Raw genomic sequence first — 25,466 nt, forward strand, 5'->3', positions numbered from 1 at the left:
AGCGCCACCTTACCGCCGTCTGCCACCATGACCGCAGCCGGAATTCCACCAGCCTTCTGGTAGAATTCTGGCTACGGTCATAATATGGCGGACGGTAGGTAGCCGCTGCAACGATGTTTTGGTTTGCCGTCACCGCGGTGGTAGGCGGTCATTACCGCCAATGACATAATGAGGGTCTAAGTTTAGACCAACAACACTCATTCCTTGATATTCAGCTGGTAGGGGGACGGTGATAAGGAAGATCAGTGGTAATGGGATCATAAAATGATCCGACTATATGACCGGAAAAGGGGCCTGAGTCTTACCCGAATATCATTAGAGAACACCAGATCAAGCAACTGCCTCTTATCGTGAGTAGTCAAGAGGTCCTGCAACAGCCCAGCTGATTTAGTCCTGCTTATATCCTCAAGATGAATGTTAAAATTGTCCAAGGATTACGTTAGATTTTTGGTTGGCCAAACTAGCCGCCACCTCAGGAAGAAAGTCTAAGAAGTCACCACATAGACCTGGGGGATGATATAACAGGATTCCAGAAAAAGTGTAAGTAGGAGACAGAGATATGGCAAAAATACTGTCACAGCCAGGGAGCAGACCGGATTCAATAAGCCATCTAAACTGTGTTTTAAGGATTATAGCAATTTCACCACCTTTCTTGTTTAAATGATCTTTCCTGGGGGGCGTGGCCAAAATGGTGACTGGTTTAGACGCATTTCTCAGTCTCTTCAGCTCTGCTGTGTTAAAGTGCTTAACCGGGCCCTTTTCACCGGTCGTTTGGCACCTTCCGGAGTCACTACCTGCCCTCTATCACTGCAGTGCACCACCTGGCACCGGCGATCATTGGAGGGTCCGGCTGGGTACCCACCACAGGAGTGCACTGTTCCAAGTAGAGCAAGGCGGAGGAGGTCCATTCGGGCCTCTGCTTCATCGCTCCCCTCACCGTCCGCTGCTTCTCTCCCAGAGGCCTGACAGGACCTCCTCCCCCCGCTCTACTTGGAAGGAGCATGCACCTACTGGCATACACACCGCACTGAGCGATCACACCAGAGGGACTCTACAAAAAAGTAATGATACATGTGATAGAGGCTAAACAGGCCGAGATCTAGGTACTGTGGGCCATAGCTGTGTGAGTGGGGGCACCAGAAGGACCACATCCTCCAGCGGATTATGGGTGCAGGGACACACCTGCGCCAGGGTGGAATATCTCAGTAATACCAGCAAAACAAGGGTCCCGATGGACGGACTACTCTTACAATACTCGCAACAGCAACCAGTCCCTGTGCACAACTTGAGATCCCTCACGCAGGCTCTGACTGGACACCTGGACCTTTCCCTGGAGTTGGGAGAGGGCAGAAGAACACAAAACAATGTCTGGGCTCAGAGAGTGCGGAGAAGACCCCAGACATTATCACCAACCCCCACCTCTCATTATGCAACACCCCTTCCCGGACCGTGAGTGCCTGAAGGGTCCCATAGCTTGCACAAGGCTCAGCTCAAACAAGTCATCCTACTATGGCAGCCACCAAGTCTAAGAAAGATCGCTCCTCTAAAGAGATGCTCACAAAGCCCACTGGACTGAATGGGAACACTGGATTCTCCCCTCAGGACACTGTCCCCCCTTCATGGTGGCTTCCAACAATGGCCTGGTGACCGAACTGTTAATGGAGGCCCTCTTCTCTTCACTCAAGGATGACTCACAGGCAGCGAAAAAGGACCTGTGAGTGGACCTGAAGGAGGTCTGACGAGACCTCGAGGATTTGGGAGACAGAGTTTCTGCAGTGAAGGATCGGGAAACCAGACGATACAAGGAGGTCGAATGGCTCCAACAAGAGGTCCTACAACTGCAAGACCAGCACATTGAACTTCAAACCCATGCTGAAGGCCCCGGAGAACTGATTTCAGAGGAATAACATGCATATCCTAGGGGTACCGCAGAAGTCAGAGGGAATGGACATTGGAGGCTACGTGAAAACACTGTTCCGCTGCATACTGGATGCCACCTACAATATGGAACTGAAACCAGACCGAGTCTACCAGGTGGGTCCGCCTAGATCGAACAAGGCACCACCCACAGACATACTCACCTGTGTACACGACTATAAGCTAAAAGAAGAGATCCTCAGAAAAGTACAAGAGAAGCACCCTACCACAGTTCAGAGACCATGCCCCTGTCCTATACCAGGTCTTGTCTGAAATTACACCTCAACAGCGCCAGGAGTTATGTCCAATCACTGCCCATCTCTGGAATGTGGGCATTGCGTATTCTTGGGGGCACCCGTTCTGGATCATATTCCACCACGTTGGAAAACTGCTGCAGCTACGGTCCCAGCGAGAAGCTTGCAGTACACTGGGCATCGGAGATCCTAAATCTGAGACGGTTCACCACCTGACACAACCCACTAGAAAGCCAGATGGCACTGCACCAAGATCCCTACTACAAAGGCCCACCTGGACCCAGGAACTGTGACCAAAGTGAGACAACTGCTGCTACAGGCGCTTTCTGGAGAAGTCGACGGCCCAGATAAACATTAAATGTGTAAAGGTCTGCAGTTCCCAAACTGACCCTGACCCGGCGGGAGGGCACGCAGAGTGTGGAGCCAGGAGCCATATAACTGGATTAGTGACACGTTCCGAGAGACTCTGCTCTCAGCCCGGCTTTGAGTCCCATGGCCCACCAACTTATCTTGACCACTACCATTATTGCACGTTGATAGTTTTTAGTTGCCTCTTTTTTCTTATTTTGGGGTTGTTTTTCTTTCTCCCCTCTCAGGAGTAATATCACATGTACAGCCCTACTGGGTGGGTACACCCTAACCACCACCTGCCAATATGAGCTCACATGGTCCTCTACCTCTACTCCTCATAGCCCATGCTACTCACAGATAGCAATTCCTGGATGTTAAGGTACTGAGCCTCAATGTTAGAGGCCTCAATAACCCCATCAAGCGGAGATCGATCTTGTCCCTACTTTAAAGCTCAGGAGTGACATTTACATGCTCCAGTAGGCCCACCTCATCCCTAAAGATGTACACTGCATGCAATCTAGATGGTTCCCACGACAATTATGGTCTACGAATGCCAGAAGAGTGGGGTGGCTATCCTGTTCTCTTCCCTATTCAGGGGGTTTATCCTCTCCAAAATAACTAAAATAAGGGGAAGATTTTTGGAGTACAAGATACAGTTTAGCGAATATTTACGCTCCGAAGGAACATCGGGAATCTTTCATTCTAAATGCATTCTCTTCTTTATTGAAAACCCCGGACCCCGCTATACTAATTGTGGGAGATTTCAGTCTAGTGATATACATCGACTTCAATAGATCGGCCCACTGATTCGATTAGACGGGAGCTATGTCACCCCAGGGATGCATTTAGCTAATGGATTATGGTCTGACTGACATGTTGCGGGTCCAGCACCCCACTTCCAGGGACTATTCCCACTACTATGCAGCGCACAAGGCAATGCACGGATTTATTAATTCCTGGCCACTCCTCCCATCTTCACACTGAACCAAGACTCAGACGTTGCTCCAAGCTCAATATCAGATCACACCCCCCTCACCCTGCCTATGCTTTTTGCCCAGGTTATGCCAGCCACTCTACACTGGCACCTTAGGGACTCTTTGCTTCAGGCCCCGGTGAATGTCATTGCACTGAGATGAGCAATACATGACTACATGCATTTTAACAACACTGACCAAATCCTCTCTTTGGGATACTTTGAAGCTGGTTCTGAGGGGAGAATTGATAGCCATTTCCGCTTCGAAAATCACCTCCGTAAAGTAAAAAGACAGACACTTGAATGTAAAGTGTCGGAACTCAAGACAATCCATAAGTGTATCGGGGCGCCTTGAATATGGAGATAGCTCAAACACATGTGATTGCTCCTCAAGCGCTTAGACCTTGATAAAGTGGAGCATGGGTTACTCAGACTGAGGCATAAGTACTTCCTGGGTGGAAACAGGTGTGGAAAGCTCCTGGCACACTGTTTGTGAGCTGAAAGGCATTCAGGCACTGTCCGAGCAATTAAACAATCCCCTACTGCAGAAGTGCATTTGGACACTCAGATCGCAGAAGCTTTTCAGGCCTTTTATAAAACCCTGTATACCGAAGACCTAAAAACAAATGCTGAACCCTCCACTTATCTCTCGACTCATGCAGCTCCCTCCACTCACTGCTGAATCCCTTGACCAACCCATACATGTAGAAGAGGTGATCTCTGCTACTGCCCGTCTTAAGACTCTGAAACCGCCAGGCATGGATGGCTTCACTCCACTTTTCTATAAAGTCTTTTGCCACAAAATAGCCCATATTCTGACAAGGCTGTTTAACTCCTTCTCTACCACTGGTACCATCATGGAATGTATGCCGGAGGCTTCTATAGTGGTTATTCCAAAACCAGGCAAGGACCCTACCTTGTGTAGGTACTATAGGCCCATATCTCTCCTTACATTGATGCTAACTTATTCACAGATGTTCTATCACACCGCCTCCACCCGTATATCCCAGGAGTGATCTCCCCAGACCAGCCGGGTTTATCCCACTCAACCTCTCTTACACCTCTTGGACAAAGCCTTGCACACCAAGACAGAGTTCCTCCTCTTCTCCATAGGTGCAAAAACAAGTGTTCAGCTGCGTCCACTGGCCATACCTGTTTAAAACGCTAGAACACTTTGGTTTTGGAGACTGGTTCCTCTGCTGGACCAAGAGCGCTAATCGCTCTCCTAGGGCCACCATCCGGATCAATACACTGACCTCCACATCTTTCGGCATATATTGGTGAATGAGTCAGGGATGACGCCTGCCCCCACCTCCACCACATGTTCATCCTCTACATGGAGCCTCTGGCTCAATGCCAGATATCTTGGGCTCCATGTTTGGAGGCGAACAACACCTCAGCCTGTATGCAGACGACGTGATCCTGGATGTTTCTCAGCCCTTGCTCTCTCTTCTGGTATGTGAAATACAGACCTTTAGTAAATATTATGGATTTAAGGTGAATATGGCGAAATCCTTTATCCTGAATCTCTCTGCCTCACTTCAGACTGAAAGGCCTCTCCATTTGCAGAAAAATATGTTTCTAACTCCAATATAAATTGTCCTCTTTGCATACAGCAGCAGATTCATTCACTATGATTTTTCATAGAGTTAGCACTGTGGAATAAGACCATTTCACAAAAGTGTTAGTGTGGTGTCTCTGACATGCTTAGAGCTACCTCAATCATTTTGAAGAGAAAAATCGACAAGGAAAGGAAAAGTAGCACATGAGAAATGCTTGTTTCCTTAGCAAACAAGAGTGCCCTAGAGTTTAGCTTCTCTAGGTGAAAATGTGCCATCACATCTCTACTTTCCGGGAATGTCCGCAGACATGATTATGCATAACAAAGACGAGGAAATTACATTAATTAAACATTTTCAGTGCTCCCCTAACTTGGACCATTAGCAATAATACATTTTGCAAAGGTGTATATAGATTTAATAGCTCTTTAAAAATAAACATATCTCTGCAGCAATCACCAAGGCCTAGAGGATGCCTGTCATTCAATGATTAAACACAAACTAATGACTAAAGATTTTGCTTTAAGGGACTGTGCATTCACTGTTAAAACCCATCAACTTGAATGTCAGTAATACATAAAGTGTGACAAAAGATATATGAGATTTGTGATCTTTTTTATTACCACTCCGAAGCCGCTTCCGACTGAGCAAGATGATAGCAACAAATATAATATGCAAGTACTGATTATGGGAACCACAGTATGTGTGTGGTACAACTTCCTGTCGAAACACTAAACTGCAGTGTGCAGTTTTAATCTCCTAATTCTGAGTTTTGCAGGTCGGAATGTTACATAATGTGTAATAATTATGTTAAGTTGGCCTGAATCATGGTCATAAGAGATTATTAAAACATATACAATTATCATATAAACCTTTATCAGAAATAAACTTTGGCATTATACTGTAATGCTCAAAACAGCCCCTAGGGGATACCATAACAAAAATATCTGATGTAAAAAACATGGTCGTGTAACAATATTGTTAGCCCCTAGGTGGCATAACCCCATTAAAAAAACAGGAGAAAGTAATGCAGTGTAATCTTATACTTAGCCACCAGATGGTGTTTTTAGGGCTAGCAGGCCTACTGCAGTAACATTACAAACAATTCTTATAACAAATAATTTCTATGAGCATTAAAAAAAAAAATGTTCTAGTCATGAGAAAGCTTAAAAGACTCTGAATGTTTGGAGAGGTTATTATTTTGGGGCCCCCAGTAATATAGTGGGGTCCCAGAGATTATGTAGACAGAAAGGGGCATATTTATACTCTGTTTGCGCCGAATTAGCGTCGTTTTTTTCGACGCAAATTCGGCGCAAAACTAACGCCATATTTATACTTTGGCGTTAGACGCGTCTAGCGCCAAAGTAGGAGTAAAGAGCGTCATTTTTTTCCGTAAACGCCTTCCTTGCGTTAATGAGATGCAAGGTAGGCGTTCCCGTCCCAAAAAATGTCTGCGACGCAAATGCGTCGTATTTATACTCCCGGGCAAAAATCACGCCCGGGAGTGGTCGGGTCAAAAAACCCTGCATTTGCGCCTCTTTTTAACGCCTGGGTCAGGGCAGGCGTTAAGGGACCTGTGGGCTCAAAATGAGCCCACAGCTGCCCTCCCATGCCCCCAGGGACCCCCCCTGCCACCCTTGCCCACCCCAGGAGGACACCCAAGGATGGAGGGACCATCCCAGGGACATTCAGGTAAGTTCAGGTAAGTATAATTTTTTTTTTTTTATATATATTTTTTGGCATAGGGGGGCCTGATTTGTGCCCCCCTACATGCCACAATGCCCAATGACCATGCCCAGGGGACATAAGTCCCCTGGGCATGGCCATTGGGCAAGGGGGCATGACTCCTGTCTTTACTAAGACAGGAGTCATGTAAATGGCGTCTGGGCGTCGTTAAAAATGGCGCAAATCGGGTGGAGGCGATTTTTTGCGTCAACCTGACTTGCACCATTTTTAAGACGCCCTAGCGCCATTTTTCCCAACGCCGGCGCTGCCTGGTGTACGTGGTTTTTTTCCACGCACACCAGGCAGCGCCGGTCTGCTTGCGCCGGCTAACGCCATTCAATAAATACGGCGCCCGCATGGCGCTTCAGAATGACGTTAGCTGGCGCAATATTTTTTGACGCATAAATACGGGCCAAAGTGTTTTGAAGGTGGTCCCATTGTCCTAGGACCACCACAGGCTAAATTACACAACAAAAATGTTTTGTAAAAGCAATGCCCTGCAAAGCATTATGTGGCATGTTTTTTGTGCCATAAATATTAAAGTATGTTGACTGCAATCCTCAGAACAGCCCCTAGAGAGCACCACAATAAAAATAGCATTTGGCCATGTATCCATACAGTCAGCCCTTAGAGAGCATACCCACATGAAAAAAGAATGGGAGAAAGTAATGCAGTGTAACCATATATTAAGCCCCTAGAGAGCATAATGCACCACACATTTTCAAGGCTAGCAGGCCTATTGCTTAGATGTTACAAAGCAGGCCCATAAAGAATAACTTCTTTCAGCTGCAAAACAAAAGTTACAGCCATGAGAGAGCTTAAAAAGATAATGAAACGCAGTAGGGGGCATTATTTTGGAGTCCCCACAAACATAATGTGGGGACCCAGAGATGATGTAGACAGAAAGAGCACAACGTTGTCAATGTTTTGAAGGTGGTCCCTTTGTCCTAGGATCACCACATGCTGAGTTACAACCAAAAATGTTATGTAAAAGTAATGCCCTGCAAAAGCATTATGGGGCGTGTTTTCTTGCCACTAATATTTGCGTATGTTGATATGACTGCAATGCTCAGAACAGCCCCTAGAGGACACCACACTAAAAATAGCTTCTTGGAAGAAACATCGTCATATAACCATACAGTCAGTCCTTAGAGAGCATAATCACATGAAATAAGAATGGGAGAAAGTAATGCAATGTAACCATATATGTAGCCCTTAGAGGTTGTAGTGCATTACACATTTTCAAGGCTAGCAGACCTATTGCAATGATATTAAAAACACGGCGCATAACGTGTAACTTCTTCCAGCTGTAAATAAAATGTTCCAGCCATGAGATAGCTTAATAAGATAATCAATGTTGGTAGGGGTTATTATTTTGGAGTCCCCACTAACATAATGTGGGGACCCAGAGATGATGAATACAGAAAGAACACATAGTTTTCAATATTTTAAAGGTGGTCTCATTGTCCTAGGACCACCACAGGGTGAGTTATGAGCAAAAATGTTTTGTAAAAGTAATGCCCTGCAAAGCATTATGGGGCACGTTTCTGTACCACAAATATCTTAGTATGCTGATAGAGATATAATGCTTAGAACAGCCCTTAGAGAACAACACACTGGACATATCATTTGTAAGAAACATGGTTATATAACTATATAGTTATCCCCTACAGAACATAACCAAACAAAAAGAAACTGGCATTAAATAATGAAGTGTAACCATATACATAGCCCCTATAGGACATAGTGCATTACACATTTTCAGAAGTAGCAAACATACAACAACAATATTACAAACAAAGCCCTTAACACACAAGCTATTCTCAGCTGTAAAACAAACATTCTAGCCATGAGAATGCTTACAAAGACACTGACTGGTGGGAGCGGTTATAATTCTGGGATCCCCTGTAACCTAGTGTGGGGACAGAGAAACGATGTAGACGGAAAGAGCACATCATACTGAGCGTTTTGTAGGTGGTCCCATTGTCCTAGGACCACCACAGTCTGAGTTATGAGCAAAAATGTTTTGTGAAAGTGATGCCCTGAAAAGCATTATGGGGCGAGTTTCCCGAGTGCAGTGAATATTATAGTATCGGCTTTCCCAGATTTGTTATCAGTAAAGCATTTAACAATTTCAAGTGTTTTAAGGGATGAGCAACAAGAAATGACTTTGGTTAGGTAACTGTGAACAATGTGACCAGCGCTCCAAAACCACTGATCGAGTTCATGCTGCTGTGCCTGTTCTCGCTGTGAGCGACATGGTCGACCATGCAGCACGAAGGAGAGAGACAAAAGAAAAAAAAAAGCTCGCCCACACTGAACTGTATCGGCAGTCATGCAATAATCCATGTAACAGGGGCAGTCTGCGAGGCGTCACAAAAACATTCTCAAGGCGGGACAAACATAACCCATTTACCAATGACATCAAGTGATTTTTGAAAGGCAAGCCCAGGAACGAATGAAAGTGATGGGCGTGGTTAAAAGCCCACAATACTTACAACAGGTCAAAGCACTTGCACGCTCAACCTAATAAACTGACTCGACTTCTAGAGCAGTGACAGCTTTATAGCAAGTTTTTGGATCATGGCTGGACATCTTGAGACAGGCGGTCTGTCTTACTTATTGGTACAGTGTCCTAACTTTGGTCTGTCCCAGTAGCTAATTTACTTTTTTTTAAAGTATCAGGGTGAAAAACATTTGTTTTTTTTCCATTCAAAAGTATAATCTTTTTCTCAAATCTCTCAAATGTCACTTCTCCAGACTCTGAAGCCTCGAGTCTCTGAAATCTCATGATTTTTGTCAAATGAATAGATGCATCCGGGCTCTTTCAACTTATTACAGCCTTCCTCGACACACTGACCGACAGACTTGGCAGGGGTGGCTAAAGTTATCTTTCTCTTGGGAGAACATAACAAATCCCAAAGATCAGCACATTGAAGTTTGTTCAGATTACAGCACCTTGTTCAGATTACAGCACCAAATTTTTGAGCCGGAGGCGCTGTTTGCGGTGCCACCTTTGAGATAGGGGTGACAGCAGGATACAGAGCTTCAGCAGGGAGAGCCCAGCTCACTTGGCTCGCTACACTCACCTATAGGCCGCGCTCGTCCTTCCTGCTGCAAGGGTTCCGGAGGCTCGGCAGACAGACCCAATGACCTGTAGCCAAAGCACCCTCCTACTGAACATTGGGTGAAGGACAGTATGCCTTTTAGCTCTGAAGAAGCTCTTCAATAGTCTTGTTTTATTGTGAAGAATCTAATATGGAACAAATTAACTTTATCTTCAATGACTAAAGTATCCGGAGAATTCAGTGAAATGTTGGACTTGATGAAGAATTAATTAAAATAGGGATTCTACTGTTTGTTATTGCCTCTCATTTTCTATGTACATGTTTAAAGACAAAAATTAAATCAATTAGTGTAATGGACGAAGGGGGCAGAAGGGCAAGAAGAACAAGAGAACTAAGAGAACAAAGTACAGGAGAAACTAAACTCAAAGGTTGGGAATTTTGCACTCTGAACCCGGGTGAAATTTAGCATTGTCTTCCTTCCCTCATTGTTCCATCACAAACCCTCATTGGCCGTGCAAGATTGCAGGTACACCTGAAGGCAAACGTCCTTGCATGGCCATTATGTGCTTGATCACTTTGTTCAACAAAAATTGGTATTAGACACCATAGCGTTAAATCAGAATTTCTAGAGAAGAACAGGCTCGGTTACTCTATTGAGCATTAGGGATGATGCCCCACCAGTGTTGGAAGAGGGTGGGAGAATGACAGATTGGTCTGCAGCACACCTACTGTTGCACCTGTTAATTGAAGTTCAGATGAAAAATTATCTGACAAACATTTACAGATATTCGATACTCAGGCAGTGCACCCGATGCCCTCGCCACTACTAAAGTGCATAGATGTTTCACACACATTTGGACATATACATATAATACTTCTTAGAAGTCATCTTGAGTCAAATTGAATTATAAAACAATTAGTACAATAGAAAGTAGTTATATTTGCTACTTGTTACCAGAATGAAGAAACATTGCTTTTGAGTTAATATATGCCTTTGATCATTTAAAGCATAATATACAGTTATGTATGCTTAGTAGTGCTTAAGCCCATAGGGCTAGGTTAACTTTAATACACTTTTCATAGAAGGGACGTCTTCCAAGTATAGTACTCTTTACTGTGCATTGCGGGCCTTATAATACATACACCCTTAAACGATAACTACATTTTCAATCTCATAATCCACATTCTGTTATTATGAAGAATTGAAATAAGACTATATAAACCACTTTTATATAAATATTTCTCGATTGATATGATTGATTCTATATCATGCCACAGGAGATATTTATAGCTGTATTAATGAATTGGATATTGCTCATGGTAACTCTTGCTTTTGCTTTGATGACAAAAATGTTCACAAACCCAACTATTCATGGCCAATTCAATTTATTTCTGCGTACCTGTGAATATATCCCATCTGTCTCCAAGAGCGAGGTGAAAGATTCAACATTTTAGTATGTTCCGCAGCAGTTAAAATTGAATGTTTTCTCAGAAGGTTGCTTTATTTTTTTTCTACAGGCATACCCCGTATTCCAAAGGTAATATCACTTTTAGTATTCTGACTCCGGAACCCAATCGTCGACCAGGCTACAATGATTTTTACAACACTCCAGATCTCCAGGAATTTGTGAAAGCTACCCATATAAGGATTAATCTCATTGGTCAGTACTATACAACAGATCCTGCAGTCAACGTTAGATGGAGATACTATGGAATTAATGAAATCACCATCAGTGGAAGGTAACTTTTTATTTTTGTCTCCTAGGTGCTAAACCCCTAAGAAACGTTTTATTTTGATACACTACAAGTCAAAGGATATTCGAAAAACTCAGAGCGCTATTCTGCACCACGTATACTTTACACAATATCAATATTTGATAGTTCTTTATCTCGTATAATGTATTGACGCTGTCTTCGACCCATTAACTAGGTGCATGGTATTTTGCATGTTAATCTATATGGGCATGAACAATAACAAAATACTATCGCACTTTGGATCAGGTTTAATAATGTTTAAGACGCTCACTGAGGTGTCATCTTAAGTCTACTGATGTAGTAAAAGTTAAGATTAGTTGTACCATGTTGACCACATGTTATAAATAAATATCAGGCATTTCTACCTATTAACAAATGAATACCGTAAATTGGCTAGCAAAATCTTGTATTTTCAAGCTTTCCCGATCAAACAAAACTTCAGCAAGCTGTGTGTGAATTAAGATTTGAAAATGTGACAAAGCAAGTTGTACGCAATTGTTTTTCAAGCCTTATTCACACACATTCTTCTCTGTGCATTTAGCTCTCTGGACCCATATAATTGGAATGCAAGGGACATGCGGACATCAGCAAGTCTGACTCTCCAAACATGTGGATGGTATGAAAGTATCACGTGCGTCCTTGATGCTCAGATTTATGTAATGCTGGCTTAAAATCGGTTCCACAATACGACATACATTTGGAAAATCCACAGCATGAATGTAGTTTCTTCTATGTCGGCTCGCCAAGACCACAAAGAATCACTCACCAGGGTTTTTTTCACCGTGCCTATACCCTTTTTTGGGAAGACAAAATAGCAAAATGTGCATTATCTAGTCACCGATCGATTTATTAGCACATTTATAATCTGGATGAATGCAGTCGCTAACATGTGGGATATGCTTCAGTTTCGAAGTAGAATGCTTCATTTAATTTTGTTTCAATAGGTGCATCAAAAGCCATACTTGAAATACTCTTTTGTGCATTTTAAATTAATGTATTACCTTATTTTCATTTATTTAAATGTAAAAAAAAATTAGATCATGTTGAGGTCTTTCGTTTCAGCAAACGAGACACAAGGAAGATCTATTAGAATTGTTCAGAATCAGAACCCTAGTATATTTATTAGGTCAGATTAATATACATCATATTGGAACCCTAATATATTAATGTTCTAATACAATTATATGTAACGTTTACGAAATAATACAAAGACAGTTTACCTTTGAAAACGTCTTCTCTGAGAGAAAATGTTTAAAGGTCTACAGAGAATAAGGGCCAGATGTACTATGGGGATGTGCAGCTCTGGAGTCACGCAATGTCACCCAAAAAGGCGAAAATTCTTACAGAGTTATGTACTTTCACTTTTCTGTGATTGAAGGTAACACAATACTTCGCTGACATATCCATTTTGAATAAAATACTGTCCCCTCCTTAATGGGTTTGTATTAAGCCTTGGTAGAACCCAGTTCAGGATTCAGAAATTTGGTGCCGATTTGTAAAGGAATCAAAAATTGTTAGGGTTTGTCAAAATGGATGTGTTTTGAATTTAAGATGGGAATTCACAGGGACTTCTTTACTATATATAACAAAACATTGGCTGCTGTAAAGTAGAAAATGCATTTGGTGATTTTCGTCTGTTTATTGTATTTTAAAATGCTTCTTTTTGAGTTTATTAGCAATTGAAAAAATGCCTTCGTGAACACATTATTTATGTTTATGTCTCAGAACCATAACACTAATCTGAAAACGAAAATAAGCGTTTCCATTCACTGAATTATACCACTGTTCCAAAACATCACAGTGCGTAGTTGACTGGATTCCAGACAGCATTATTTTGAGACTGGCTACAATGTAATCCGAGGAGACCTGATGATGCTATAAAAACAAGTGGGTGGTCCTTGGACCACCCCACAGACAACACTCTACCCAACCTGTATGGCAGGTCGAGAAGAGAGCCAATAAGAAAATGGCCTTTGGTCCCACCGACTTTAGGACTAAACAGCGTTCCAAATACACCTTGGCATTGCTTCACATTAATTGTGAACAAAACAATGTGCCTCTGGGTTTGCATAGCGGTTGAAAGGATTGTGTTTTTTCCCTACCCCTGCCTTGACAATGGGCCATGAAGACTGTGTTTTCCTTAAGGTAGCTAAACTGCACAGGTGTCATGTCATTGTCAAAACAGTGTCTAAGGGACCGGAGAGCTGCTATTGTCCCTACCACCCTTGCTTTGTCCAAAGGCGCCATGAGGTTTGTTAATGCCCAGGCCTTCAAGGAGGACAGGGTAGTGATATTCATGGGTCTTCCTGACCTGGGTTAAGGGCTTGATGGGTGTCCTGGAGCTGCTCCACTCTTTCCTGTCTTGCCCAACTGTGGAGTGATATTTGTTGTGTCTCATCTTGTCAAAGGTCAAGTGTATTTTCTGTGTCAAAGACCACAACAAGCTATCTGGATAACTGGCTGTGATCTAATGATAGTTTCTTGATAATGATATCAGGAATTGGGAACATGAGTTTTGCTGAAGTCGTTTAAAAAAAAATTGACAAACCCTCACCCACAAACGTAGGTGGCATGCCTTATCATCAGGTTGTCACATTCTCCAAATAGTTTTTTCAGGAGTAGACCGCTGCCGGTAGTGAGAGGGAGCAGTTGGATGGAGGTAGGCAGTCTTTCCAAAAAATGAGGTGATGGATTTGTATGGTCAAAAATCCCTTACAAAGGATACTAGTGCCCATGATTTAACCTTGTTTCCTCCCAAGTATAAACAATGGAATTGGGACACTGGGGATAGTTATTGTGCCTCTACTCCTATTATCAATATGTTTCAACCTAGCAGGTGCCTCCTTGTGGGACCAAACCTTTCTACAGGATCATGATGCCTATTGAGCATTCAACTCTGATAAATATGTGCACCCATGCACACAATTCGTGGCTAATGCACATGGTACTCACTGGTTTGGAAATTGTTGCATCATGCCGAGGCCACATCTCAATAAGGCTAAAAGCTGGCCCAACACTTTGATGATTGTGTGACTACAAGGGCTGCCGGGGTGTCCTGACCTCCATGGGGCTCTAAGCATCCCTAATTAGAGAACCAAGAGCAAGAATACAATTTTCCAAAACAGCGAGTGCCACATGCATTAGGCACAAATTGTGTGTATGTGTCCACATATGTATCTAAGTTGTCTGTCCACAAAGGGAAGCCAGAAAGCTCACTGGTCACCAGGGATTTGTTTTATTGGTGGGGCTTCTTGCCCAGACACCATACCTGACACACCTTACATCAACTGTATTTCTTCCCCCATCCTTCCAGGAGGCAGATTGGTGGGTTTACCTACAATTTTCCTCTCTCCTAGATTTACCCACTGGCCCACTGCATGCCACAGATCTTTTTTTTCCAAAAATAGCTTGAGGGCTGGCACATCCGATATCAGGTCACACCCCCACTCTAAGGCCCCAACAGTCTTTCTACTCCCTAGCACCTAGAAAACCCCAATCCAGATCACAAATGAGAAGACATTTTGATTCTTTTGGAAATAGTTTTGATATATGGGCCGGCAGAGATGAATAAATTCATAGTTGCCCTATTTTTGTTCTGGGTCAACCAGCAACCATGAAACCCTATGAATCCTGGGCATTTCTGAAGCCTCGGACTAGGCAAATCCAGGGTGGTATGGCTGGGATCTCTCTACATTTTATTAAGCAGAATCCCCTGCAAACATCCAACTTTGACAAAATCATACATTTTCTTCATATAACACATCCTGGACTCTTCCGGGCGTCAAGCGTTCAGAAATTTCTAAATTTAGTAGATTTTGGTGACTGTTGGCCTAGCCTGGGCCCAAATACCACAGTTATCCACAAAATCGGTAAACTTTCATGGCAAAATGTTGATGTCTTTATGTTCCATTTTGGAGTTTTCCTGTCACAAATGCGATACTGTTTTTATTAGGAAAAGTGTGGGAATACAGAATAGTAGAGTATTTGCTATTAACCTTTGAATTTCTTTACAATTGTGCCTTCTAAATGTAAGCCAGTGTTAATAAAAGAACAGGTTACAGAATAGTAAAGGTAACCTCAAATTCAGAGTTGTAGACATAATCACTATTCATAATCTCAGTATCTCGGGCACATTTAAAAAATACATAACGTTCCATGCATATCCTTTTTTCATTCATTTGATTTTACTATATGAATTGCTGTATGGTACTACACAATTAAATATCATTATGAGCTGCAACTCAATTGTTGGCACTGAGTATCACATGTTTTTGGACAACCAACAAATACTATACAACCCAGTGACCAGATGAGACTGACAAATGTAAATCAGTATCAAAATAAATAATTACAGATGAAAACGTTGTCACCAATCGCTACTTTTTTCCTGCATATTTTCAATATTTCTTTTGATTTTAATAATCATTTTCTTAAACGGTTAAATCATGGGTTTCTCACCGTTTTCTACCTCAAACTGCAAGTATGAAGAAACTCTAAAAATGGGAAAAATCAATGTATGCTTTGAAAAATGTAAACATTGTTGGAAAGATGTATCTTGCAACCATGCTTGTTCCTGAGAGGGTGGAAGGATGGTGATATGAGCACAGCATTAAAAACATACACTGACTTGCACAGATTTTATTTACCATTTTGTTCCAAAATGACACATTTTGCTACATTTTGGCTGCTTTCTCAGTTCCTTCCAGGTGAATTCACAAACCCTGGGTACCTTTAGAATGCCAACCATGTTTAGAAAAAATTATGAAAATTTGGCATATATATTTTATGGAAAAATGGTATGCAGGCCTAACTGCAATATGCCAGACAATGTTTAGATCTCTAAGTGCTTCAAAGAGTGGATTCAGATTGAGGATGGAAACAGAAAAAAAGTTAGAATTTTTGATGGACACCGAGAATTTGCTGCTGATGTACAAATTAAAAGCACAGACACACCTGAGAACAATTTCATGAATACTTGCATGTCGATGCTAGACTGTCCAGCAGGAGCATCATGGTGTCAACAGTGACCAGAATCGAAAATATGAGAAATATTGTGATGTACAGCAATGTCATAAGTATTAGTGTTAATACATCTAGTAGATTTAATGGCATTTCTCTACCATGCTGGGTAGGTGTTTGCAATTAATATTCCTTTGACCACAGCTATTAGTTCATGTTTATGATTGGCCAAAAGTGATATTGTGTTTGTCTGCACATCCTCAGACATTTCACACCAAGCTTCTGATGACATCAATTAAAGGTGTACCTTATTTTCACAAACTACGAAATCACTAAAAATCTTTCATCAGTAGGGCACCTATGGAAGTCCTGGTGTACTAAAATTCTTATTAATCTTAATTGCAGGTGCAACTGTTACGGACATGCTGACCAGTGTGACACAAGCCTTAAACCATACAAATGCCTTTGCCATGCAGAAAGTCACACGGATGGAGATAATGTAAGATTCAGAATTTGTAAAATCTATTTAAATAGTAATCTCAAAGACTTGAATCTTTGTTTTCTTTGTATTTTGTTAAGAGATTCAAAATATAATACATGTAGATAACAAGTATGTTAACCTAATACTCAGAAACATAAGCCACATATATGTCAATTTATTTTTGCCACTTAGTGGTATTCTATTACTTTTTGCTTTGTGAACCAACATTTTGTGAAAGTTTGTTTCATGGTGCCATGTCAAAAATTAGAAAACAACATAAAAGAAGTATTACAAAGAACCACAGAAAAAAGCTGAGTTCACATTCTGAAGTTGAAATAGTTCCATAACTTCAAGTATTTATTTTTGTAGCAAAATATTGATTTGGGAAGGACATATGACTGAAGTGCAACTGCTTAGATGATGCCCATTTGAGATATTCAGTGAGTTTGCTATATGGTAGCAGATAAACTATAGTTGTAGTAACTATTTAAAAATCTAAGCTTTTTTGAGTGCTTCATGAACATTCATCGGCATCACAACAAGCTCTAAGAAAGTGATATAATTAGAACTGTAAATTGCTAATAGGTGGATTGGGTGACCAAGAGAATTGTTTTTAAAATTTGAAGGCTTTATATTAAGGGCCTGATTTAGAACTTGGTGGATGGGTTACTCCGTCACAATTGTGGTGGATATCCCGTCCAACCAAATCTTAATCCCATTCTATCCTACGGAATTTAGATTTCAGCGGACTGGACATCCATCAAAGTTGTGATGAAGTAACCCGTCCGTTGAGTTCTAAATCGGGCCCTAAACAATTATGCATTCTGAAATCTGTTAGCAACTTAGCCATGTGAACTTTAACTAAGAATTTCATCCAAAATTAAAGGTTACCACATGGAAATTTTGACATGGCCCTATTTTAGGATTGTACACAAATTTCAGTTCTATGCATGCATGAACTATACCTATCATAATATGAGAATAAATCTGTTTTTGTGCACATTTCTGATTCCTTCCTATTTCTTAACCCTACCGTTGTGCACTACATGCATTACTTATTCAACACATGCATATCTGGTACAGTGTCCTGTACCTTTCATGCCACTTACGCTTGGAAGATAAAGATGTATGTTTGACATGTACTTTTCATTACTCTGATTATCCTTCCTTGTCCCAGTACATACTAAAAGAGGTGAGCCACCGATACCCAGGCACCACGTTGTTTCTTAGCTAACTGAAAAAATAATTATCTACACTCTTTCTCTGCCCTCCCCTTTAGGTTCCTCTCTATCACAAGGTAGTGTAATAGGCAAGAACACTTGCATTATTACCTGGCATTGCATGTACTGGCATGAAGAAGAGTAATGAAGATTCACTGTTAGAAATAACTCACATGATAAAGGAAATATTTAGGAACACATACTTTGCTGCATAATAATAAACAAACGTGATTAAAAACAGGAGCAGATCACTGTGCATTACATTACACATGTATACAATAATAATGCATTTAAGCAATAAATAGTCCATACAGGAACTTTGAGCCAAAGTTCTTGAATCGATACAGAGAACAAGAACATCCTGGACATGGCATCCTCTTGAGGCAAGCAACATAATACATCATCATTTACTTTATAGGCAAAGACCATGACTGACACTGTATTCTAAATGATCTTCTGAAATGGAAAATAGCACAGAGAAACATACAAGTGGAATGACTTGTCCATGTAAAATAGCACATAGCACGTTTCTTCCTGCAAATATGAATAAAAAACACTCTCTCAGTCCCCAGATGATTTCAAAATAATCATAAAACTACCCTAAACTTTTAACAACATTTCAATTATTGTTAACTCATTTAATTTATTGTTCTGCATAACCTTCATTTCTTCATGTACTCCTGCTTTGAGTCATTCTTCACACATTTCAAACCCCTAATGTAAACAGCTTGTAAAAAATGAAATTGAAATATTAGCACTATACTCATTACAATGTATTATGACTATAGTTGGTTAGTATTTTTGTTTCAATAAATCTCCACCAATTCTGCCAAGCCATGCACCAATCACAATATTTCATGCACCAATCATTTGCCACACACTAGGTTTTCCTATAGGAGGAACCACACTCAAAGCTTTAGTCATGTTATCAATATACATATTAATAATCATACAGGCATCAATCAATCAGTTATTTGTAAAGTGAGGCAAATCACCTGTGAGTGTTTCAGGGCACTGGAACTGCTAGCTGCTGTGTGGTGCCAAGTCCATTTGAACAACCAGGTCTTGAGTCCTTTCCTGATTTGCTTGAAAAATGAGGTGGTCCTGAAGTGCTATTCCAAGCTTTGGCTGTTAGATGAGGGAAAGAGCATCCTCTGCTTTTGGCTCAGTGGATCTGGGGGGCATCTGCGAGGAAGAGGAGGTGGATCGTGCATGTCTGGTTGGTTGGTGGAAGCTCTTGCGCTTGTTGATGTATGCTGGTCCTAGGTTGTGCAGGGCTTTTTTTATGCATGAGCCAACACCTTGAACTGGCATATCTTCTGGATTAGAAGCCAGTGTAGCTTCTTAAGATGGGTTGCAATGTGGGGCTAACTGTGGAGGTCGAGAGTGAGTCTTGCCAATGAGTTTTCAATTGTCTGTAGTCTCTTCAGGAGGTGTGTGGTTATTCCTACATAGAGAGTGTTCCTGTAGTCCAACTTGCTGGTGACAAGGGTGCCTGTGTGATAGTCTTTCTGGTGTCAACCACTGAAGATCTTGCGGATCATGTATAGGGTGTGGAAGCAGGCAGATGAGACTGTGTTTACCTGTTGCTTCACAGGTAGCTTTCTGTTGAAGATGATGCCATGGTTGTGTGTGTGGTCTGTCAGGGCAGAGAGTGGGCTGAGCTCTGCAGGCCACCATGTCTCATTCCATGGTGAGGAGCTGTTCCCAGTGATGACTTCTGTCTTGTCCATGTCAGCTTGAGGCAGTTGTCCTTCATCCAGCTGGTGATGTTCATCATACATCTGTGGAAGTAGGCTTTGGTGGTGGAGAGGCAGTGAGAGGATTAGCTGGGTGTCGTAGGCGTGGGAAATAATGTTGAGTCCATGTGATCTGGCAAGGTCAGCCACGAGGACATGTATGTCTTGAAGAGGGTGGGGCTGAGGGATGATCCTTGGGGGACACTGCAGGTAATCTTCTTGAATTCATAGGTGAGGCTCATATGTACAACTGAGTTATACTTAATTACGCAATACACACTAGATTCTTTTGCCAAAATTACATCTAATGCAAGGCGATTTTGTATCACCACTGAATGATTGGCAAACATCACTTCAATGATTTTAGTTATTGCCCCTGCTGTTTTAGTAGCCAAACGTTCTACTCTAGTAAACAACTTTCTAATCTTAACATTAGTCAAACCCACACCAGTAGGAGGAATCCGTATACCAAACAAATCTAATGACTGTTAACCAGCATTATCTCTCTTCACCACCCAAAATTACATTTAATAATTTCACTCAAACCTTTGAGAACACTATAGCAAAATAACAAGAACCTATTCAACCTTTTGGGAGAATAAAATAAGCAATTTGTTTACAAAAATAATTAATGCTTTTAAACATAACATTAGTCACACCTTACATAAAAAAACTCATCTTACACAACAGTAAATACACTCACTAGTCTCAATAGCAACTGTTTTAGTATACAAATTGTACGTTGTCATTCTTGACACACACAATTTTCCTTCTGTTTCTTGTCCAAAATTAAGACTAGGATATTGTTGTGAGCTGTCGACTAACATTTCATCTACTCAATTAAAATATTTTCTTTCACTCTTTCTGACCCCTCTTTTGATCTCCTTCATTTATAATCTCGGATAAATTCATATTCAATGTATTCAATTTACACGCACTCTTTGTTAGATTCATTTAGTTTAGTATTCTTATGATATATAACACCTTTAAAATGATCAGCTACTGCAAATTATGCACAGGTATCAATAGGAAGACATTATGTATACTCATTCTTCTAGATTGTTCTGATGATTAATTACTAAAATGACAATGAAACATGTTAAATCATAACTTAAAGGAACTTGTATGAAAGTAATACTTTCAGAGACAGATGTTGGTAGCTAGGTGCATGCATGACGATCAAACAAGTTCAGCATATCTGTGTATAATCTTAGCAAATCTGTCAGTATTTTCTCCAAAATCTTCATTCAAAATATGTTTATTATGTAATCACTAATCATTTATACTATTATCATGTTATGTGGCATTTATATGAATTGAAAGACATCCAGCAGGAAAATATAGACTAATCAAAATTCCAATTAATTTTACCAAAAGAAATACAATAAAAATATTTGGAATTGTTCTTTTCATGAGGAAATCCGGTTGCAAAACATTAATGTTTTACCTACAATTGAAAGGCAGTGGTAAGGCATGTGCAAAAGCAAAGGGGGCCCCTTTCCCTTTGTTAACATTGAGAGCCTCTGAAGGGGAGGTTTGCCACTTCGATCAAAGCATCTCACATGAAAAGAGTGATGGCTGCAGCTGAAGAATTGATTATACAGTCCACTGATTCTTAGAGTCAACCTCAAATTTGCTATGTGCATCCAGAGGAGTGAGAACAAACAGTTCCAGAAGAAGAACAATAAAAGAAAAATTAAAAACAAGAAAATCAAACTTCCAAAACTGGAGTCTGAAAAACATTAGGGAATGTTAAAAAAAGAATTAAGAGTAGGTAATGGTCCCATGGACCAGTGCCTATCCTTAAAGAATGTAAGTTAAACATTCATTCATTTTTTTGTAGACAAATCCTGTTTTCCTGTCACTTAGTTGAAGAGCAATCACAGACACTTACCTAGGCAAGCCACCATCCCTGTGATGGCAGTGATTCATAGTGGGTCACAATTTGTGACTTTCGACATTAATAGTCAGGAGGTAAGTCAAATTGCGAATGACTATGAATCAAGTTTTTATGAAACTGCCTAGTAGTACGTAGGTTGCTTGCCAAAAAGAAATGGGTTTGGTAAAAGTCAGAGGCAATTTGAAACAACATTTATTAACTCAATTCTTTATACATCTGGCCCTAAATCTTAAAAAAAGGTTTGAAATTCTAAAATTTCCCCAAAAATGTTGTGTCCATTAATAAAAATAGCCTTTAACATCAGCGATGCACAACTCAAGTAAGATTGTGGGCAAGAATAACTTACAGAATGTTATTGTGAATAGATGATTTATGTAGTTCAGATGGCCTTAAAATTATGCAGGCTCAAAGTAATTCACGAAAAAAAAATTCAACTCAGTGTTCTCAGACATTATGTAAATATAAGCTATCTTCGCCTTTAAACTTAAGTAAATAAAAATTTAGGGCCTGATTTAGACCTTGGCGGATGGGTTACTCTGTCACAATGGTGATGGATACCCCATCCACCGAAATCTAAATCCCATAGGACACAATGGGATTTAGATTTGACGGTGTGACAGAGTAACTCATCCGCTGAGTTCTAAATCATGCTCTTAGTCTTCTTCAAATTAGGGCATACTATTAAAATGTGGGTAAAAACAAACGTTCCTGTCTAACAATTCTTCTTAAGATCTAAAAAGAACTATTTCCATGCTTTCATTAGGAACATTATTCTATGAAGGACACTTTCATTTTCAGTTTATTTGTAAATTCATGGAGATTCTTCAGCAAATTTCTCAGATCAGTGTCTCTTTTTCCTGGTTCAATTTTTGTCAGGTGAGCCCATTCAGGAACTGCATATTTTCTATTTGGCAAGAAGTAGTATAGTTTATTGTTTGATATTATGCCGACATACCAGCACAAATAAACAACATATAAATGACGTTATAGAACATTAAGAACGATTACATTACTGAAAACCTCAAATCATTGTTGTTATACTCTGCTTTCCTTTTAGCTCTAACGGATGAACATTACACAGTTTAAATGCAACATATATGAAGCTTAATGCATATAGACTTGGCCCTTCCTTTTTTACTTAAAGATTCATACTATATTGGTTTAAAAGGAAAAAGTACAAAAAATACTTTAACAGTGATTATTAGTATATATGTGCTAATCGCTTTGGTCCAAAATTGGCCAGTTGCAATCTTCATTTCTCTTTGACAAAATAGGTATATGAGGCTCATAAAAGTATACAGTTGTTGGCCAAGCATTTATTGAATTTAGGCTGCAGAACTTGTAAACGCAGCATGGTCTATAAGCCAGGGTTAAGATAAAGATGAGCAAAAACAGGGACAGTGCAACGTGCCTAAATATCCGCTGGCTGTATTTTAGAAGTTTTTCATGATTTATATACCCCAGACATACGGTACTACCAATATTACTACGATTATAGAAATAATATGAGAACTTGGGTTGCTGGTTTACTGAGGTGTGAGCCCTGGTCAAGCAACAGCCACAATTCTTTACAGGGTGAACCACAAAAATACACTAAATTACCAGTGCTTAAAACTGGTTAGCTTAGCACAAAAAAGCAGACAGGCTTAACTTAAAGGCAATGTGTAAAGTATTTATGCAGTGCACAAACAGCAACAAGGCAAAAACATGACACAATAAAAATCCTAAACCAATTTGGAAAAATAGAGTACATTTTATTACATTTTCTGACACTAAAATGACAAAAATCCAATCAAAACATTCAAAGTTATGAATTTGTAACATTTCTATTGAGAACTAGCATCTTAAAGATCAAAATGCCGACCACAGACATCTAGTCAGGCAAAAGTCAAAAGGTCAATGTCGAAAAATATGGCTGAACACGATAACGCGTGATTTGGATACAAGAAGTGGATTGGGCCTGGTCATCACTTAACTTCAGACTTGGAAAAAGTGTCTATGAAAAATGTTCTGAGAAGGAAAAGTTCAGTGGGGCAAGTCTGCAGGAGGTGTCTGAGGAGCTAGTGTCACTGTCAAAGCTGAGGTGAAGATTTCTACATTTGGATTTAAAACTTCATTTTGACTTTGGCGGTCCCACCAAGGGACCGCCAAAGCAGCGCAGAGGATACCACCTTCCTACCGGTGGCGTCCCCCCATCATATTACAATGTTCCTGCCAGGAGGTCCAGCATAAACATTGTATTACAACGTTCCCGTCAGGCTGAGAAGCATAAACAGTTTTAAGATATTGGCCTTGGCTGCTTTAAGGGAGCCGAGACCAATATCGTAGCACACAGCACCCTCGGAATGAGCACTGTCTGTACAGCAGACAGTGCACATTCCGAGGGTGCTGAACAAGGGGGCAATGGGGATTGGCAGTGCAGGGGCCCCCCTGTTGCACTGACTTTCTGACAGCCTTTTCATGGTGGGGTTTCCACCATGAAATGGCTGGCAGAAAGCTGAGTTGTAATCAGCCAGGCGGCGCTGAGTTCAGCGCCGCCCTAGCTCAGTACAACTCAGACCATCGTCACCCCATTGGGGACCATGTTCCTGGCGGGGACGGTGGTCTCCTGGTGGGTCCGCCGACCAGGGATGTAATGTAGCCATCGGACCGCCACAATTGCAGAGGCCCGACCATCACTGCAAGGCTGGCAGTCCTAGGACTGCCAGCCTCGTAATGATGCCCTTAGTCTCTGAAATAGAAGGCGAACATTTCCAGAAGGGCGGTGCAGAGGCTATAGTGGAAGACAGTTTTAAAAGGCCAGATACTCCTTTAGTGACCAGGTCACACAACCCCACCTCCCACTTAAAATTATTCACACTGCCTTGGGACCACCCCCAGTGGTGGTAACCAGGGCCTAGGGAGACCATGCAGCCCCGCATTTATATTTAGTTAGCCCCGGGAAGGTGGTGGTCCCGGGGCCCAGATGGTCCTCTCAGCACCTGCATCTATATTTAGTTAGCCCCCGGGGTGTTGTGGTCATGGAGCCCAGTGGTGGGGTCCAGGCTCCCCCCCTCATGAATAACAATAAAGCCTCTGAGAGGTGGTGGTCTCAGGGGCTCATAAGAGACTCAGGAGGTGGGCCCTTTTGTATATAATGTCATGCCTCCAAGAACCTGGCCAACCATTGGCTGAGTCCGAGTCACAAAATGACTGCCAATTATTGGTTGAAGTGTTGACAGCCAATCTGGTCTCTGCAGAAGATCGGGAGGATTCGCAGTGTTCCTGCCTCTAGATATACCATTTTTTGTTGTTAATTCCTCAAAAACTACTAAATGGATTTACACCAAATCACAAAAAGCATGCTTTCTGGACCAAGAGTTAGCTTTCTGACAAATTTGGTGTTATTCCCTCCAGGGTATCGGATTGTAGTCATATTCAAAATCTCTATGGAAAATACATGGAGAAAATGTGTTTTGGGACCTCCCATTTTTCTCGGCCCCACTTGAAGGGTCACCCCGAAACTTTCAAGACAGCAGTTGAACCGACATGGTGTATTTGCTTTTTGAAATTTCATGAAGATTCC

At 41.2% G+C, this 25,466-nt stretch overlaps 1 protein-coding gene across 1 annotated transcript in view; it reads left to right on the forward strand.

Annotated features, from left to right (window-relative positions):
* The window catches only part of USH2A (usherin), a 3,586,186-nt gene that overhangs the window by 345,876 nt on the left and 3,214,844 nt on the right, over positions 1-25,466 (forward strand). Inside the window, exons 8-9 of the mRNA XM_069233891.1 lie at positions 11,366-11,587; positions 16,967-17,060. Coding sequence (XP_069089992.1) covers positions 11,366-11,587; positions 16,967-17,060 — 316 coding nt within the window. The remainder of the gene's footprint in view (positions 1-11,365; positions 11,588-16,966; positions 17,061-25,466) is intronic.

Source organism: Pleurodeles waltl, chromosome 5, assembly GCF_031143425.1.
Source record: "Pleurodeles waltl isolate 20211129_DDA chromosome 5, aPleWal1.hap1.20221129, whole genome shotgun sequence".
Taxonomy (NCBI): domain Eukaryota; kingdom Metazoa; phylum Chordata; class Amphibia; order Caudata; family Salamandridae; genus Pleurodeles; species Pleurodeles waltl.